At 51.4% G+C, this 17,477-nt stretch overlaps 2 protein-coding genes across 2 annotated transcripts in view; one reads left to right on the forward strand and one right to left on the reverse strand.

The window, feature by feature from the left end:
• Positions 1–17,477, forward strand: part of KCNIP1 (potassium voltage-gated channel interacting protein 1) — a 407,173-nt gene that overhangs the window by 19,481 nt on the left and 370,215 nt on the right. The gene's annotated exons all lie outside the window — the stretch shown is intronic.
• On the reverse strand, positions 1,625–15,473 carry KCNMB1 (potassium calcium-activated channel subfamily M regulatory beta subunit 1). The gene is made up of 4 exons (XM_027520009.1): positions 15,391–15,473; positions 11,360–11,517; positions 9,843–10,014; positions 1,625–4,426 (listed from the first exon to the last, which is right to left on the reverse strand). Exons 2-4 carry the CDS (start codon positions 11,491–11,493, stop codon positions 4,157–4,159), a joined length of 576 nt encoding a protein of 191 aa, XP_027375810.1. The 5' UTR covers positions 11,494–11,517; positions 15,391–15,473; the 3' UTR covers positions 1,625–4,156.

Here is a 17,477-nt window from a genome sequence, read left to right on the forward strand (position 1 = left end):
AAGCCCTTGATAATGGTGGGAAAGGAGGGAGAAAGAGCAGCAGGATGGTCAGCCCCTTGAGCAGGCACTGTGTCTGCTTCATCTCTGCCCCTCCCTGTCCTCTTGCCACTGATCTCCACCACGCCATCCGAGTTCTGGGCGAGCGATCCAGGCGCACCTCTCCAGGCGGGACTCCCTGGCCCGGGAGAGAAGAGGCAAAAACAGCGCCAGCCCTAGACTTTGTTAGCAGAGTGATTTTTTTAAAGAACTAATGAGGGCTGTCTGCTCCCAGGCCGCCCTTGTTCCAGAAACATTTCTCCTCCGTGTCTAACTCCATCATGCTTAAATCCCCATTAGTTCATGCCCATGTTGGGCTTGAAGTTCCGTGACCAGCGGGTAGGTGTAGGACTTGATAGAAGTAGACCAAACTCCACTGACAGGAAGAAGGCATTTGTCTCAAGCAGAGGAAGTTCATTGTCAATAATGCATGGGGCAGTGAGGCCTGGGCCTCCCCAGGTACTTCTTGCTAGAGGGTGGTGGCCTTTTCCCCTGTAGGGGCTGTTAGGATAGTCTGCATTTTGGTGTATTTCAGCCCCAAATGCAGGTGCATGAAAACCATATGCAAAGAAACCCCTATAAATGAGATTCATGATGCGGATACTCTTTCTTTTTTAAAAATTAAACTTCAGTGTGGGGGGAATTGTAGATTCCCATGCAGTTGTAAAGAAACACACAGATAGATCCTTTACCTAATTTTCCCCCAAAGAAAAGATCTTACCAAACTATAAGACAATATCCCAACAAGACTTGCTAGATTCACGGGACTCTTAAGATGTCCCCAAGACCAGAAGGAAGAAGCTCCAGGGAGTGGGGTGTTACTCCCCCTTGGAAGGATTGTCTCTAGTAAGAACCCAGAGGGTGTGAAGCTGCATCGGGGATCCCTGATCCCTGACTTGCATGAGAACACCTTGGGGATCCCAGGATGCAACGCTGTTCCTTACCTGGACCCTGGGGCTTCCGGTGACTGAGTCAGCTAAAGAATCACAGGCCAGGCTCTGGAATCACACAGCCCAGGGCTCAAGTCCTGTTCCTCACTCACTATCTGGTTGACCTTGGCCAATGACCTCTTAGAGCCTCAGTTTTTCATAATATACAGCACTCACCATGTGTCAGTCACTCGTCTAGGAACATTATACAATAACTCATTTAATACTAACAACCCCCAAATGGGAAATATTATGATTAGTTCCTATGTTGCAAGTGAGGAAATTGAGGCACAGGAAGGTTATTTGTCCAAAGCCACACAGCTAGGGAGTAATACGGTTGGGTATTGAAGCCAGTCCATGTATATAACCTCTGTCCTATGCTGCTTCTCCTTATCCATGAGGTGGGTTCAGTAATGCTCACTGAATTTTTATGAGGCAAACTTCTTAGCACTGTGCCCAGCATGGAATAAATAAGCAGCAAAAAATGCTAGTTAACATTATTGTTGGTATACTTTCTTCTGAAAGTTTCTGAATATTCATTCCTTCTTATTGTTACTAAGAACAGTGCCGGAGCCAGCCGGCAAAGTTGATCAGGTCCCGAGAACGTGCACGGCGTGGCTGAGAAAGAAAACTACAGCAAAAGAATGCTACAACAAAGATGGGGTCGAGAGGTTCAGACACGTCTCCACAAAGGGAAGCGGTCTGACCACGACTTTATTCAGCATCTTATATTTATACAGGAGAGCGTGAGAAAGACAAGACAGTTAACATTTTTCTTGGTTGACCTATACATCTTACAAAAAGTCACAAGAAATCTTGAGAGCATGGGAATGGCACCCTGTTATTATTTCTTACACCAGATAACATTTCTCTGTGCATGAGAAGTTTGCCCAGAACTCCAGGTGTCTGCAGTAAATAATCACCTAATCTCTGGGGTGGTGGGACAGAGAGCTATGTTTGCAAGCAAACCCTCAAGGACTGAGGCTGCTCCCAGAGCTGTGTCCTTCAGACAAAGGACCCTGTTCTCACGGGCAGCTCCCCGCAGAACAGCTTCCATTTTGACCGCCCAGTATGTGTCAAACCCTCATTCAGCTCTCCCAACCACCCAAAAGGGACATTCTCTCTTTTATAGATGACACAACGGAGAATGAGAGACATGCAGTCTGCTGGAAGTGGAGGCAAGATTCACTCCCAGGGCTGCACCTGGAATCAGCTCCAGGGACCTTCAGAGACACCAGCCTAACTTCAAGCCCAGCTGAGGACTTGACCTGAAAGAGGCATTGATTCCTTCCCCAAAGTCCTGGGCAGGACTGTGGTTCTCTATACCTGTGGCTCTCATGCTCAAGCACATGCAGAGTCCCCTGCAGTCACTGTTAAAACACGGAGTACTGCCCAGCTCCTCGGGACCCCACCAGCCTCTCCCCACCCACCCCCTCGTGGTCTCCAGGTCAGTGGGGCTGGGCGGAGGGCCTGGAGTGTGCCTTTCTCACAAGCCTCCAGGAATGCTGGTCCGGGGACCACACTTTGAGAAGGACTGCTCTAGGACAAGTTTTTGGAGTGGTGGTGGATCTATGACAGCTTCCCCCAGTTATCCCTCCCCAAGACTGAGACTGCTTCCCCACAGGGTCAGTGCCTTGTTTTTTTTCTTTTTTTTTCTTTGGCTGCACTGGGTCTTCGTCTCTGCGCGGGGACGTCTTTGGGTGTAACGAGTGGAGGCTACTCCCCGGCACTGCGCGTGGGCTTCTCGTTGCAGTGGCTTCTCTGGGTGTGAGCACCGGCTCCAGCACCTGGGCTCAGCGGTTCTGGCTTGTGGGCTCTAGAAGGCGGCCTCAGTGGTTGTGGTGAACAGGTTCGGTTGCTCAGCGCATAAGGAACCTTCACATACCAGGGATCAGAACTGTGTCTCCTGCTTTGACATTGCTTCACCACTTGCTGAACCACTGAACCGCCAGGGCAGGCCCAGGTACCTTGTATTTAATCTACACTGAAAACCATGAATCCCCATCTCTGTGTTTACTTTCCCTCTGTCCAGGATTCTTAACCTTGTGTGTTCTCACAAGTCCGTGTCTTAGGTGTACCTGTGGCCGATTCATGGTGCTGTATGGCAGAAACCAACGCAACACTGTAAAGCGATTATCCGCCGATTAAAAATAAATATTAAAAAAAAAAAAGCCTGTGTCTGATTGGAGTTCAACCTGTCCACTAGGCCACTTCCATCTGCTTGATGATGGGGAGCTCACCCCTTCAAACATTTTTCCAAAATTACATCTGTTGTTACTGTTCTGATTAAAAATAAACACAGTGAAACCAAGCCTTTCTATTGTTGAAAATTTAGAAAAGTACAAAAAATAAAAGGAAGGAAGAAAATTATAATTAATAAATCCCACTGTTAATGTTTTTTATGTATGTTAGTATCATTTCCTTATAGCCTATATATTGTGTATATATTTGGTTTCTTGAGATATAATCAATATATAAGATTATATTAGTTTTCAAGTGTGTAACAAAATTATTCAATATCTGTATGTATTACAAAATCATCACCACAACAGTTTCTAGTTAACACCCATCTCATATACAGTGACAGTTTTTTTTCTTATGATGAGAGCTTTTAAGATCTACTCTCTCAGCAACTTTCAAATATGCAGCAAAGTATTACTAATTATTGTCACCATGTTGCAGTTATATCCCCATGACTTCAAGACCAGAAGTTTGTACTATATTTGTTAATATTGGTATAAGAATGTATACGGATCTGAGAAAGCTGAAAACAAGCGATGTCCCACTGATGAATGTGCTGTGTCTATGGGGCTGCTGCTATTTTCACTTTGGAATTCCAAGAAGGAATGGAGGCTTGTCGGGGAGCACTTCCTGGGAGGGCCCAGCAGGCACAGAAGTGAGACTCATTGGCATCAGTCCAGTGGACAGTGGAACAGCAGAAAACAGATTTGAGTCAGGGATGGACTGACTCAGATGGATGGACTGAGTGGGGTCCAGGATGGAGAACCATCACGGGTTGACCTTCAGTTCTCCTGGGTCCTGAGGAGCCATTGAACAGTCTTGAGCAGGAAATGACTTAACTAAGGGATTTCCCAAAGACCATCCGTGCAGTGGAGGGGGAGGGGCGAAGGCAGGAGAGGGGCACGGGACACGAGCGAGAGCGGCCCGAGAGGTGATGGGCGTGTGTGGATCTACCTCTGGGCCGCCAGGATGGACAGGGACTGGTTGATCTTCACCATGACAATGATGAGCAGGCCGCCAGTCAGCAGAAAGGTGGGCCAGAAGAGAGAGAAGAGGAGGCTCTGGGGCCCATAGAGGCGCCGGTACAGGACGCTGGTCTCATTCTCCCGAGTCGTGGAGAAGCAGAAGAAATCCTGGTTCTCGTGGAACCTGGCTCTGACCTTCTCCACGTCGGCCCGGGCCACTTGGTAGTTGTCCAGGCTGCTTGGGATGTAGGAGCACTGTAGGGAGAATCAAGAGCACGCATGGGACTGAAATCTCTGTTTCTCAGGGCCTGGTGTGGAATGAAGGAAAACACCAGCTTTGGATTCGAGCGCCTGGGTGGACTCAAGACTGTCCAAAGCTTGGCAGGCTGCACACTGCGTGGTTTGAGGGGGTGCCTACGCGGTGCTGGTTGGGAGGGCGGTGGCCTGGGAGCTGTCAGGATACACACTGCACCCTGGGAGGCGGGGACCCCAGCTGGAGCCCTGGCTCTGCTCCCATCACTTGCAGTGCTCAGTCGCTCAGTCATGTCCAACTCTGTGTTACTGCATGGACTGTAGCCCTCCAGCCTCCTCTATCCACGGAATTCTCCAGGCAAGAATACTGGAATGGGTTGCCATTTGCTCCTCCAGGGGATCTTCCCACCCCAGGAATCAAACCCGTGTCTCCTGCATTGCAGGAAGATTCTTTACAGCTGAGCCACTGAGGAACTTTAGGCTAATTGCTTAACAGGGCTTCCCTGGTGGATCAGATGGCAGAGAATCTGCTTGTAATGCAGGAGACCTGGGATTGATCCCTGGGTCAGAAAGATCCCCTGGAGAAGGGAATGGCAACCCACTCCAGAATCCTCACCTGGTGAATTCCATGGACAGAGGAACCTGGCAGCCTACAGTCCATGGGGTGACAAAGAGTTATCACGACTGAGATACTAACACACACGCTGAGCCTTGATGTCTTCATCACTTAAGTGGGTTAATAGCAGTACCTTTTTCAAAGGAGTTTACTAAAGAACTTCAAACTTATCTGTCTAAGAAGACCAATGGGAGACATAGGCTGAGTGGGCTCTATATTTGGATTCAGGGCAGAGGTCATACACTCAATTGCCTACAAAGCTCACACAGGTAACACCCACAAGGGAAGCAGTGAGGGAATAAGATGACAGGGGCCAACTGACGCTTGCCTTGGTGCCAGGGAGAACTGTCAGGGCGTGGTGGGGCCTGGGGTGATGGAGAGAGCCAGACACACCCAGCCTGGCAGTCATCACTCCATCTGGACAACGGATGCTGTGCCATCTAGAAGACCTACTGTAGCCAGGCCTCCAAAATAGTAAAAGAAGCCAAAATACCAGATTTTAATGTGGACTCTCACAATTTTAAAATATTGGTGAAAATTTGAATTGAAAACTTATGAGGTCTAACTCTGTGTGAGCAAAACCCAAGATGCTGGCCAGCTGGTATTTGACACTGGGATTCAAAGGAAAAAGAGAATGCATTTAAAAGAGCTTTGTGCAGACAGAGCCCAGTATATGTTTAATTCTGACACTGATCACTGTGATTAGGAACCTTGCGGCCTGGAAAGATGAGGTCCAGCTGGAAAGCTCTGCAGAGAAGGCAGAAAGGAGAGACCCTGGCTTTCTCTCTCTCCCATCCTGGGAGGTCTGCAGGCAGCTTACGCAAGCCTCCAGCACATGCTCGGCAAGGGTGGGCCCCCGCAGCCCCTGCAGCAGACCACCTGGAGGGCTGGCCACAAGCACAGGCTCCCTGCTCACTCTGAATCTCTGAGGAGGGGGCTCAGCAACCTGGGAACTACTTCAGGCACTGGTTTGAGGACCACTGCCCTATACAATCATGTCAAATGAGTCAAAATGAGAGACAGTGTCGGGCCAGCTCCTCCCCAGGCCTGGGTTCTTCCCTGGATTTGAGTGAGGTCCTGCCCCGAGGCTGCCTGCCCTGACAGCACTCAGTCCAGCAGTAGAGGTGATTGCTACACTGTAGCTCTGACAGCCTGGAGAGAGGGCGGAGCTGCATCCAGATGCAGGTCCACATCGCCAGCCAGCCAGGGAACAGCCGAGGCTGGGGAGCCGCTGAGGCTGGGGAGCCACTGTCTCCCGAGGAGTCTGGCATTCAGATTTGTTGGGGACTCTAAGGTCTTAGCCTTGCACTAGTTGCTCAGTCGTGTCCGACTCCGTGTGACCCCATGGACTGTAGCTCACCAGGCTTCTCTGCCCATGGGAATCTCCAGGCAAGAATATTGGAGTGAGTTGCCATTTTCTTCCCCCGGGGATCTTCTTAATCCAGGGATGGAACCCGGGTCTCCTACATTGCAAACAGATTCTTGACCATCTGAGCCACCAGAGAAGCCCAGGGTCCTAGCAGCAAGTGGATCCTGAATCCTGAGCTGAAAGGGCCTGGCCGGAGTCTCCCCACTGCCTCTGACTGTGACCTTGGTTAACCTAGCCAACTGAGTTAGGATGGAGTGGGTTGCCATGCCCTCCTCCAGGGGATCTTCCTGACTCAGGGATCGAACCTGCATCTCTTATGTCTCCTGCATTGGCAGGCGGGTTCTTTACCATTAGTGCCAGTTGTCTAAGGGATCTTAAATGATCCAGCCTCTCTCCCAAGCCCCATGGTGTCACTGTCCTCAGCGCAGACCATGAAAAGGAGCTTAGAACCTCTCAGGCTAAGTCTCATGAGATAAACCAAGAGCGAGCTGGTGACCTCCTTCCTCAGAGTAGAGGTGGGGGGAGACAGCCTTGCACAGCCACCTCCTTCCTCAGAGTAGAGGTGGGGGGAGACAGCCTTGCACAGCCACCTCCTTCCTCAGAGTAGAGGTGGGGGAGACAGCCTTGCACAGCCACCTCCTTCCTCAGAGTAGAAGTGGGGGGAGACAGCCTTGCACAGCCACTCTAGAAGACACCCAGCCATCCTGAAGCACCAGGCCCTGGCACCACAGAGCTGAACAGAGGTGGGAAGAGCAGCTGGTACACCACCCTGCTGTTTGGCAAAGCCATGACGTCCCCTTCCCCCATCACAGCAGTGCAGCAGCCTGCCCTCAGCACCACCCCTGGGGGCGCCTGGGTGCTCTGGGAGAAAAGACTGAACATCTGGTGGTGGCCGTGCTGTCCTTCCGAACCCAGCAGGCAGGCTTCAGGCTGCTGGGAGCCCATTCGGGGGAAGGTCTGACCTCGAGCTCCTCCGAGCTGGCAGCCTGCAAACCAGCCTGCTCCCAACTCCCATCGCACCAGTGACCACTTCTGTTTGTCTTTGAAAATGTGCTTCTTGATCCTGGGGATAAATCAGGGGCCCTGGATGCCAAAGAAGAGGCAGGGGTCCTGGAAGAAGCTGATTCAGGTGGGTGCGGAGGCCCTAGCTGCATCGGGTGTGGCTGAGTCATGCTAGTGACGACAGGACAGCCAGGCCCCTTGCCTGCCCAGACCCAGCTCACCAGGAGCCCCCAGGCCTGTTCACGAGCCCACCATCCCCCCAGGCACCCTGCCCGTTACCACCCCATCAGCCGCCAAGTTCTGACTGTCAGCATCCATCCTTGTCCCAGCTGTGTCCCAGCTGTGGTGGCCCCCACCTCCCCCCAGTAACTGACCCCCACACTCCTCCATATCACTCTGATCATGCCGCCAGCACCCCACACCTTTTAAAGACTCCAGTTGCTCACAGCCGTAAATCCCAAGGAAACTTAGAATGACCTGGAAAGCCCAGAGATTCTGCTTCAGTGGGTCTGGTGTAGGACCCGGGTTTTGTTAAGACCCCCAGGAAGGCCTAACACCCAGAGGTGAGGATCACATTTAATTCTACAGTTTGGTAGTCCCTGGTTTTGTTAAGAACCCCAGGAGGACCTAACACCCAGAGGTGAGGAGCCCCAGCTTCCCTGATCACATTTTAATTCCACAGTTTGGTAGTCCTTGGCAGAAAACAGGCACACAGCTTGTACAGCACCAGAATATAATTAGTATTTCCTTTCTGTATGGTTTGCATGAATTTAACTCCCTGGTAATCAGTAGAACTTCCCCTAGGAAATGGTGAATTCTATTAGGAGTTGCAAATAACTTTACTTCCTGTTAAAGCCAGCGCCAGGAGCATTATTTGGAGTGAACTTAGTTCCCAGCAAAGCTCTGGCCTTTGATGAAAATGTGAAGGAGCTTCATGTCTTCCCAGCTCAGGTCGATGAGAGACCACCCTGACAGAATCAGTCTCTTTAAAACTGTGGACCTATTACATCAACCCTGCGTCCTTGGCATTTGCTCTACGTATTTGCTGGGCTGCACAGCTACAACCAACCTCTGTGTCTCGTGTGGTTGAAGCAGTGTGGTGTTTTGTAAAATGGTGATTGTGAATGAGCTTAGCCCTTCCCCCATCTCTTCTTCCCAATCTCCTTCCTTTGGTTGAACTGTTAAAGCTAAAAAAAAAAAAAAATCCTGATTGAATAGAAACATCCAATCCCATTCTCTATAAAATGGTCGCTTCCCTACCTGTGCGGTGTCAGTGTCTTATGCTGGAATTAAACCTCCTCTCCTTCTCTGCAACTGTGTTGTGCATGCTATTTCTCTCAGACATCTCTGAGGACTGTCTTGAGAGCAAAAAAAAAATTTTAGTAAAATGTTTTAAGTAATATTTTTTTAATATGAGAACTAAATACCTTCAATAACATGTAGCATTTTTCATTAAAGTTTTGCTTCTCTCAAAAAACAACAACAAAAAAAGAAAAACTACCCCCAAAAAGCCCATTTTAATTGCCCACGTTGGCGGTGTGGACGGCCTCTGGGAATAAACCCTAAGCTGCTTCGGAAGCTCTTTCTCGCTATACCCGCCCTTAGCTTTGTCTCTTTGGGGGTTGGAATCCTGTATCTCCCCACCTTCCTTCCCCGTACCTTGCTCTCTGTGTCCCCTCGACACATATGCCCGCCTCTGCATTTCTGTGTAACCAGTATCTGCCTGATTTTTAACACCAGTGCCTTTCTGACACCCTCACCTCACCGTTCTCTATGGCACTGGCCCTCTCTACTAGGTATTATTTCGTGTATGAGCTCTCTTCTCTTGAACCCAACCCCTAACACAGGAAGTGATGGTTGAACGAACGAATGAATGAAAATGGGTCAACTTGTGTCTCCTACAGAAAGGACTGCAGTGGTAGATTTGCAGGTATGAGGGGGGCATTGAGAGGCAGTGATAGGAAAACTTTCCAAGTGTTGCTCCAAACCTGGGCCTCTGGCCTCCTATAGTGGGGAGTCGGGGAGTCACGGGGGTTCCTGTATGTGAGATCAGCTCTGGGTCTGGCTTCTCATCTGACCCACGTTATAGAATGAAATAACACTACCAGCTGCTTCCTCCGAGTGCCTGCTATCCAGCCAACATCAAGATTGGCACATGATACACAGTCCTTGACTTCATAGCAGCACTTCAATTTTCAATTAACAGAAACTGAGGCTTGGCAGGGCCAGGCCCCCGTCACACAGCCAGTCAGTGGCGGGTCTGAAGGGCTCAGACTGGCTGGGCCTCAGACCAGCTGTGGCCCCTGGTCAACTGGGTTTATCTTTTTCCAGTCTTTGCTCTCCTCCAGAGTGGGATTCGGGAGCCAGCTGGGGACAAGCACACACCTGCCAGGGTTAAAAGGACGTGTCCTCACTCCCCACCCAGGCAGTACCTGGTGGTTCTGGTCCCGAGTGTCCTCCGTGTGGTACAGCACTGCCCAGCGGCCCACGGACGACACGTTGACCCAGAGGCATGGGTACTGGGGCACCCTCTTGCCCTCCAGCTCCTCCTGGTCCCTGATGTTGGTCTCAATCAGGTGACACGTGGATTCCTGGGTCCACACGCTGGGGAGACCATGCACACACAAACACATCTCAGAACCCGGGTGTCACAGAGCGCCCAGCACAAACCCCTTTAGAGAGACTCAGGACCAAGACCCATCTGCCGTTAGCAACCAGCACTAAAGGAGCATGACCCCAGAGTCCCTGGGTCCTGGGGAGCAATCATAAAATCAGAATATCAGTTTTTTGGCCTCTTGGACAATATCTACATAAACTGGCCTGGCCCCCACTGCTCACCCTAAACCCAGGTTAGATTTAAAAATCCTCACATCCAAGCCACACCCCAGAACAAGTGAATCAGAATTTCTAAGATGGGTTGATGTATTTTCAACATTCTTCGCAGCGACTCTGGTCTGCAGCCAGACCTCAGACCCCTTGTCCACACCATCTTCATCTTGCAGAGGGTGGAAGAGAAGCTCAGAGAGGTCAAGTGACTTTGCTAAGGGCTCACAGTCCCTGAAGCCAGGTCTGGATGGTTTCAGAATCTGTGACCCTTCCCTTAAAAAGAGTAGATGGAGGAGGAGCTTGATTTGTGCCCAGGTGGGGAATATGGTAGGGGTGGCTCTGAACCCAGAGGAAATGTCTTGGAGGCACATGGCCACTCTGAGCAGTGCCTCACTCGGTAGGATTCCAGCCTGGAAAGGCTCCAGCACCGTAAAAAGTGAGGCAGGAGCAGACCCAGGAGAGGCTGATGGGCTCAGCCACACACCAGCAAATCAGTCGTGACTCACCTCCATCTATCAAGCAAGAGACACTGCCAGACAGAAGGGGGCTGGAATGTGCCCAAGGCAAGGGTCTGAGATTTGTCCTAAGATCAGGCTGAGAAAACTGAGCGTATTCATTCTCAATAGAGAACAGATCAGGAACTTCCCAGTCTTTCCTTTGAAAGCTCACGTGGTTGACATATCAGAAAACAAAGGCATGGAACATTCTCCGAGATTCCAGAGCAGAGCTCCAGGGGAACAGATTTAGCTCAATGTAGACACTTCCTACTTATCAGTGCATGCTAAGTCGCTTCAGCCTTGTCCAACTCTTTGCAACACTATACACCATAGCTTGCCAGGTTCCTCTGTCCACGGGATTCTCCAGGCAAGAATACTGGAGTGGGTTGCGTGCCCTCATCCAGGGGATCTTCCTGACTCAGGGATCGAACCCCTGTCTCCTGCATTGGCAGGCGGGCTCTTTCACGGGTGCCACCTGGAAAGCCCCCTACTTATCAGAAAGGCCCTCAAATGAAATGGTGTATATAGTAGAAGTGGTGAGCTCCCTGTCACTCGAGATATACAACATGGCAACAGATGCCAGATCCTTAGACTGGAGGGTGGGAGCAAGCCGGGGAGTCCGGTACCTCTTCTGATAGAGGGGCAGCACAGTTGTGCCTAAGATGTAGTAGGTGATGACGGCGCCCACGACCATGGCCACCCCCAGGCAGAGGGCCCGAGTCTCTCCCCGCCTCTGGGCCATCACCAGCTTCTTTCCCATGGCCACTGGGGACAGCAGACGTTTCTAGGATCAGAGAGGCAAACGGACATGGAATCAGCACAAGTGACGGGTGAGAGGAGAGGGTGATCAACTATCAACATTGTCTCTATTTTCAATGCAGAGCTTGGAAAACTCAGAGGGCTTTCTGGCCCCATTTAAGCCTTCCACCAGCTCTGAGAGGCAAATACTATCATCCCCATTCTACAGACGAAGGGCTCGTGGCTCAGAGAGATAACGTGACTTGCGCAAGGTCACCCAATGTGTGACAGGCTCAGTAATGGCCCTCAAGATGCACATGTTCTCAACCCCAGGATCTGTGACTGTTACTTTACATGGCAAAGATTCTTTATTAAGGCTCTTGAGATAGCGAGATTATCCTGGATTATCCATGTAGACCTAAAGGTTACCACAAGGATCTTTGCAAGAAGGAGGCGGAGGGAGATGAGACAGAAAAGACAGAGGGCTATGACCAGGGCGGCTGAAGCTGGAATGATGCGGTCATCCAGGGGTTTGGCAGCTCCCAGAAGCTGGAAGAGGCAGGGAACCAAGCGTTGTCCTCTGCAACCTCTGGAGGAGCGCAGCCCTGCCGACACCTTGACTGAGCCTTGCCAGCGTGCTGCTGATTTTGAACTTCCGCCTTCCAGAACTGTGTATGCACAGATTTCTACTGGGGCCACTGAGTTTGTGCTAATTCGTTACAGCAGCGATAGGAAACCAATACAGGAGATAAACTAATACTGTAAGCAGCAGAGGGGGAATATCCATGCACATCCTCCGAGGACACTTGTCTCAGAGACACCTGGAGCCGAAACAGTCTCACAGGACACCCCTGGTGGCGCACTGGATAAGAATCCGCCTGCCAACGCAGGGGACACAGGTTCGATCCCTGGTCCGGGAAGATTCCACATGCCGTGGAGCAACTAAGCCCGTGAGCCACAACTACTCAGCCCACGTGCTGCAACTCCTGAAGCCCACGCGCTTAGAGCCTGTGCTCCACGAGAGAAGCCGCTGCAATAAGCCTGTGCGCTGCAACCAGAGAGTAACCCCCCCACGCCACAACCAGAGAAAGGCCTCATACAGCAACAATGACCCAGCAGTCAAAACTTAACTAACTTAAATAAAAAACCACTCCCACAGCAGGGCTGGTTGGGCAGGGGAAGCATGCAGAGAAGGGGCACCAGGTCCGCCAGAGGGCAGCCAAGACATCGGGGCGACAGGAGGGGTTTCAGCCATGGGGATCCTGAAACAGCCGCCTCCCTGCTTTCCGCGAGGGCAGGTGGCATCACGTGGCCTCAGCGGCTGCTATCTTACCTGGGGACCTGAGCCCCCCGAGCCCAAGCAGAATGGTGCAAGTGATGGGCGGCTTCCTGCCTCCCTGCGTCTTGGGCCTGAAGCCCTTCATCCTTCTTCCAGGACCTGCCTCTCCCAGAGCAAGCAGAGCCCCTCCTCCCTGAACCCCCACCAGGAGGGTCACTCTTGTTCCCCAGGCCCCTCCTGGAGCCAGAGCATCCCGGCTTCTGTCCTGGTATGGATTTCCGATGCAGTCAGTGAGTTGCTCCATGATGCTGCTGCTGCTAAGTCGCATCAGTCGTGTCCGACTCTGTGCGACCCCATAGATGGCAGCCCACCAGGCTCCTCTGTCCCTGGGATTCTCCAGGCAAGAACACTGGAGTGGGTTGCCATTTCCTTCTCCAATGCATGAGAGTGAAAAGTGAAAGTGAAGTCTCTCAGTTGTGTCCGACTCTTTGCGACCCCATGGACTGCAGCCTACCAGGCTCCTCCATCCATGGGATCCAGGCAAGAATACTGGAGTGGGGTGCCATTGCCTTCTCCAGAGTTGCCCCATAGCTTCAGTAAATCCCTTTGTTGTTGCTTTTTGTTTGTTGCTTAAGGTAACATTTCTACCAAAGATAACAGGGCCATGGGGTCTTTCTCTGTAACCCCTGAATTAGGGGAAATGTTAGCGAGCTATCAGGAAGGACTTTATTTTCCTTGCCAGGTCCCTAAGGTAATAAACATTATTTTTATGAACGAGTGAGTATTCCCGAGATAGGCGTTATTGATTCAAAGGGATTTTCAACAAAGTGTCTTATTTTCTACTCAACTTCTCTTCTGTTAAGTTGCTTCAAGTGTCCAGATCTCCACCCTGCTTCTTCCCCACTCTGGTGTCCCCAGACCCCCACTGTCCTAAAAAGGAGACTCCAGGGTCAGATACCAAGGTTACAGCCCTGTCACGCCCTCCACAGTGATTAATAGGGATGATACCCAATGATGACTTTTCTCCCACATTTGGGGCACAGAGAAGTGTGGTTTCCCTACATTCCAACAGAGATACTACAAAGTCACAAAGGAAAAAATCTTGACAATGAGAGACATGCTATTCAACTATTTTTCCCGTTACGTTTGTCCTTCTGTCCTTCCATCTTGTGGGAAATGGGACAGCCCACATCATGATTTACCTAGGGCCAGTCTAACAAGCCCACACATGTGTTTGCAGGCTAAAGAATACAGCCACCTAGGGATGGGCAAAAATCCTACACAGCCTTCCTTCCCAGGACTGTCTGGGATGGTTGGTGCCTGGCCCTATCCCTGGGGCTGTGGAACACAGGGCTCTAGGGTCAACACGGGATCACGCCTCGGAGGGAGGACCTAGGCTGAGTGCCCACAGTAGAACCAGTCCCTCCCTGAGAGAGTCAGAGCATCCTTGAGACTGAGGAGGCCCGTCTGCCACATCATCATCCCCTCCCCCGGGCACTCCCAGTGTACCAGGTCTGGGCACTCAGGAGGAAAGGAGATAAAGCAGTCTGGACCCGGCCACTTGTTCAGATCCCTCCTGTCTGCAAAGCTCTAGTGAGACTGTCACTCACCCTAAAGGAGGGGGCTAGCAGAGTTTTGATAAATCCTTCTAAGACCACACAGGATAAAAGAGTAGGGTGAGGATATGAATACAGATATAGTCCTAAGTTTCAACATCTGTAGTGAGAACCTTTAGGCAGCAGGAAGGGTGGGAACCGCTGAGACCCCCTGAGGTCTGCACAGGGAGAAATGGGTTGCAGCTGTAAAATGGGGGATTTCAGTTAGACTCGCAGAAGAACTCCTCAGTTGAGAACTGCTAAATATCTCTGGACTTTTGAGATATAGCTCTCCATTTGGAAATGTCACTGGAGGTCTGGGGTGGATTGAGGAAAGGTGAAGAAAAGCCAAGCAAGGCGGGATTTGGGGGTTCCTCAGTAATCCGATATTTGGGTTGACATCCTTTTCAGGGCATAGAAGACAGTGTTTAAGGGTCTGGTGGAGTGAGGGACAGGGGGTGTTCTGAGATCATCAGGCATGGGATCAAATCCTGGCTTTGTCACCCAGCAACCTGTGACTGTAAAACAAGCGCGATCGTGTCCGCTTTCGAGAGTTCTGATAAAGATCAAATGATGTACCAAACATCACATTGCCTGGCCCAACGCAAGCCCTTGATAAATATTAACTGTTACTATTAAGAAAGAAACCCTGAGGTTTGCATCAGAAGTCCCCAGTGCTCTTGCTGGGCCTGTTTCTGCCCCACCCCTCCCCTGGTGACAAGTGCCAGGGCTGGTTCTGATCTCCAGGCTGCTGCCCTCTGGCTGCTCTGCAGGCTGAGACAAGGGCCAGGGCACTGAGCCACTCCAGTGACGGGGCCAAGGACCCCTCTTCCCACCTCCAGCCCCCCACAGGCCGCCAGACCACGGGTCCAGGCAGTTCTAGTCCTGTGGGACTTAACACCAGCTCCTCTGGAGCCCGGAGTCCTGATGGCCAGCCCCTCGAGGCAGGGAGTTCCCACTGCCGGCGCCCCTCAGCGAAGGTCTCCGCTCTAGCCCCAGTCTCTGGAGAAACCACTTCCGCAGTGTCCTTGACCTCAGTACTCACAGTCTCCTGGGTGCCCTGCGAGTCTTCGGCAGACCCTTTTCTTCCTGGTCCCCAGCCCCCACCCAAAAGAGGCTGCCTGAGCTGCAGCAGGAAGTTTGGGCTCCCAGCCCGTCTCTGGGGAAGCGGCCTTTGGTTCTCGTCTGAGACGAGCCTCCATGCCCAAACATGGTCAAGTCTGAGCACACAGCCCCAGGACACAAACTCGAGAGGGCAGGTACCCAGCCCAGGGGCTGGCAGCTGTTACCCAGGCCCCTGCCCTGCAATTCCCAGAATCTACTGGGCAACAGGTTTCAAACCACAGACAGCAAATCTGAGAAGCCAGGAAAGACCATCTCGGTATATTTGGAGACATTTCTTCTTCACTTAATCTCTCTGGGCTGGCAGAGAAGTCTGGGATGGGAAATGAGTTTCTTTTTGCCAACGGAAGGGAGGGAGGAGGAGTGGAAGCTCTAAGGGGTGGGGCAGCTGGAGGGGCTGGCGTTTCCAACCCGCCCAGCAGCCAAAACCCTCAGCCTTTGACAACTGTATACTCTGTGACCCCAGGCAGGTCACAATGCCTCTCTGAGCCTCTTGGGATTTTTAAACCTTACTTTGTACAAAGTAGTGATGAGAGTTAGAAATGGTGGCGATTTGGGGCAGGAAAAGAGAAACTCACCTTTTAAAGACCAACCAAGGAGAAGCCGGGAGCAGTGAGCGCTTCACGGCTGTTTCCAGCCGGCCAGGTCTAAGAAGAGCCTGCTTGGCCCGGTGACCTCCCTGTGGTCAAACTGTACAGTTTGGGCCCATGGGCAGAGATGTGTTCCCATCAACAGAAGAGGCAAGTGAGCAATAACATTTGAAGGCAAAAACATACTTCTCTCTACTCTTTCATCCTTAAAGTGGTTGTTGGCATGATCCTAGCATCTCTGCCCCTCACTTTACTCCATGGTCAGTTGAAGACACTGAATCTGAAGCTCAAGGCCTTAAATTACTCATCCACGGTTAGCTACTCTAAGTGCGGGCTGCGTATGCGCACGCATGTGTGTGAGTGCTCAGCTGTATCCGACTCTTTGCAACCCCGTGGACGGTAGCCCGCCAGGCTCCTCTATCCATGGGATTCTCCAGGCAAGAATACTGGAGTGGGCTGCCATTTCCTATTCCAGGGGACCTCCCTGACTCAGGGACAGAACCCTGGTCTCTTGCATTGGCAGGCGGATTCTTCAGCACTGAGCCACCTGGGGAGTCCCCAAATGCAGGAGCCAGAGTCAAAGCTGGTCCTGCCAGATTACAGAGCCGGGGCTCTCTCTTCCGAGCCTGGTGCTGCTCTAAGAACTAAAAGCTCACCTCTGTTGTACAGACACCCACCACTTGATAATTTAGAGCTCCTGGGGAGGTGGGCACAGCTCAGCCCTGCCAACTGAAAGAGTTCTAGCCCCTCCTCACTTCTGCCTCTGTTGCTATGAGACAACCAGCCTATTGGGCCGTAAAACGAGAGCAGTGCTCAGGCCCCTAAACTCTCCCCAGCAGTGAGGTCCCTTCCCACCCCTTTTCGTAATTGAATCCTATTAACAGGAGAGTAAATCGTCTGTTTAACGGGCACCATAGCCAAGAGGGCGTCTAAAGGCCTCAGACCTTGCAGATGCAGCATTGGCTGTGAAGGACATGGCCCAGAATGAATCCCGAGGGGTGATTTTCCAAGATGGTCCTGGCCCACGCAGGAGCCAGAAGATTCCTGCCTGTGACCTAGTGCAAAAATGCTGGTCCTTCTTTTTCCTTTGGGGGAGAGATCCTCAGTACAACAGACAGCCTTTTAAAAGTACGGCTAAAGGGCTACATTCTTGTAACTGACTAGAGGTATTAAGAGTTACACATTTGGACTTTATAAGCAAACACTAGCCTTCTTCCCAAAGTACTCTCCCCTTGGAAGATGGGAACATACAGGGGCTGGTATATCCTCCTGCTGCATCGAAGCAAACTCTTGCCAAAATGCTTTGACATGCCTCTCTCTTGAGAGTATGTGGGTGGAAACCCTGCTCCCTGGCTGGCTATGGGGTTTGTGTGGGGCAGATGATTGTAGGTGGAAGGAAGGAAACAATGATGTTCCACTG

This window comes from Bos indicus x Bos taurus, chromosome 20 (genome assembly GCF_003369695.1).
Source record: "Bos indicus x Bos taurus breed Angus x Brahman F1 hybrid chromosome 20, Bos_hybrid_MaternalHap_v2.0, whole genome shotgun sequence".
NCBI classification, from domain to species: domain Eukaryota; kingdom Metazoa; phylum Chordata; class Mammalia; order Artiodactyla; family Bovidae; genus Bos; species Bos indicus x Bos taurus.

Excerpts from the sequence above, each read along its gene's own strand:
- KCNMB1 (XM_027520009.1), bottom strand. The coding sequence starts at position 11,493 with ATGGGAAAGAAGCTGGTGATGGCCCAGAGGCGGGGAGAGACTCGGGCC. Across the intron at positions 10,015-11,359 it reads CTGCCCCTCTATCAGAAGAG|CGTGTGGACCCAGGAATCCA; the intron begins GTACCGGACTCC and ends TGGTCTCCCCAG. Across the intron at positions 4,427-9,842 it reads CTCGGGACCAGAACCACCAG|TGCTCCTACATCCCAAGCAG; the intron begins GTACTGCCTGGG and ends TTCTCCCTACAG.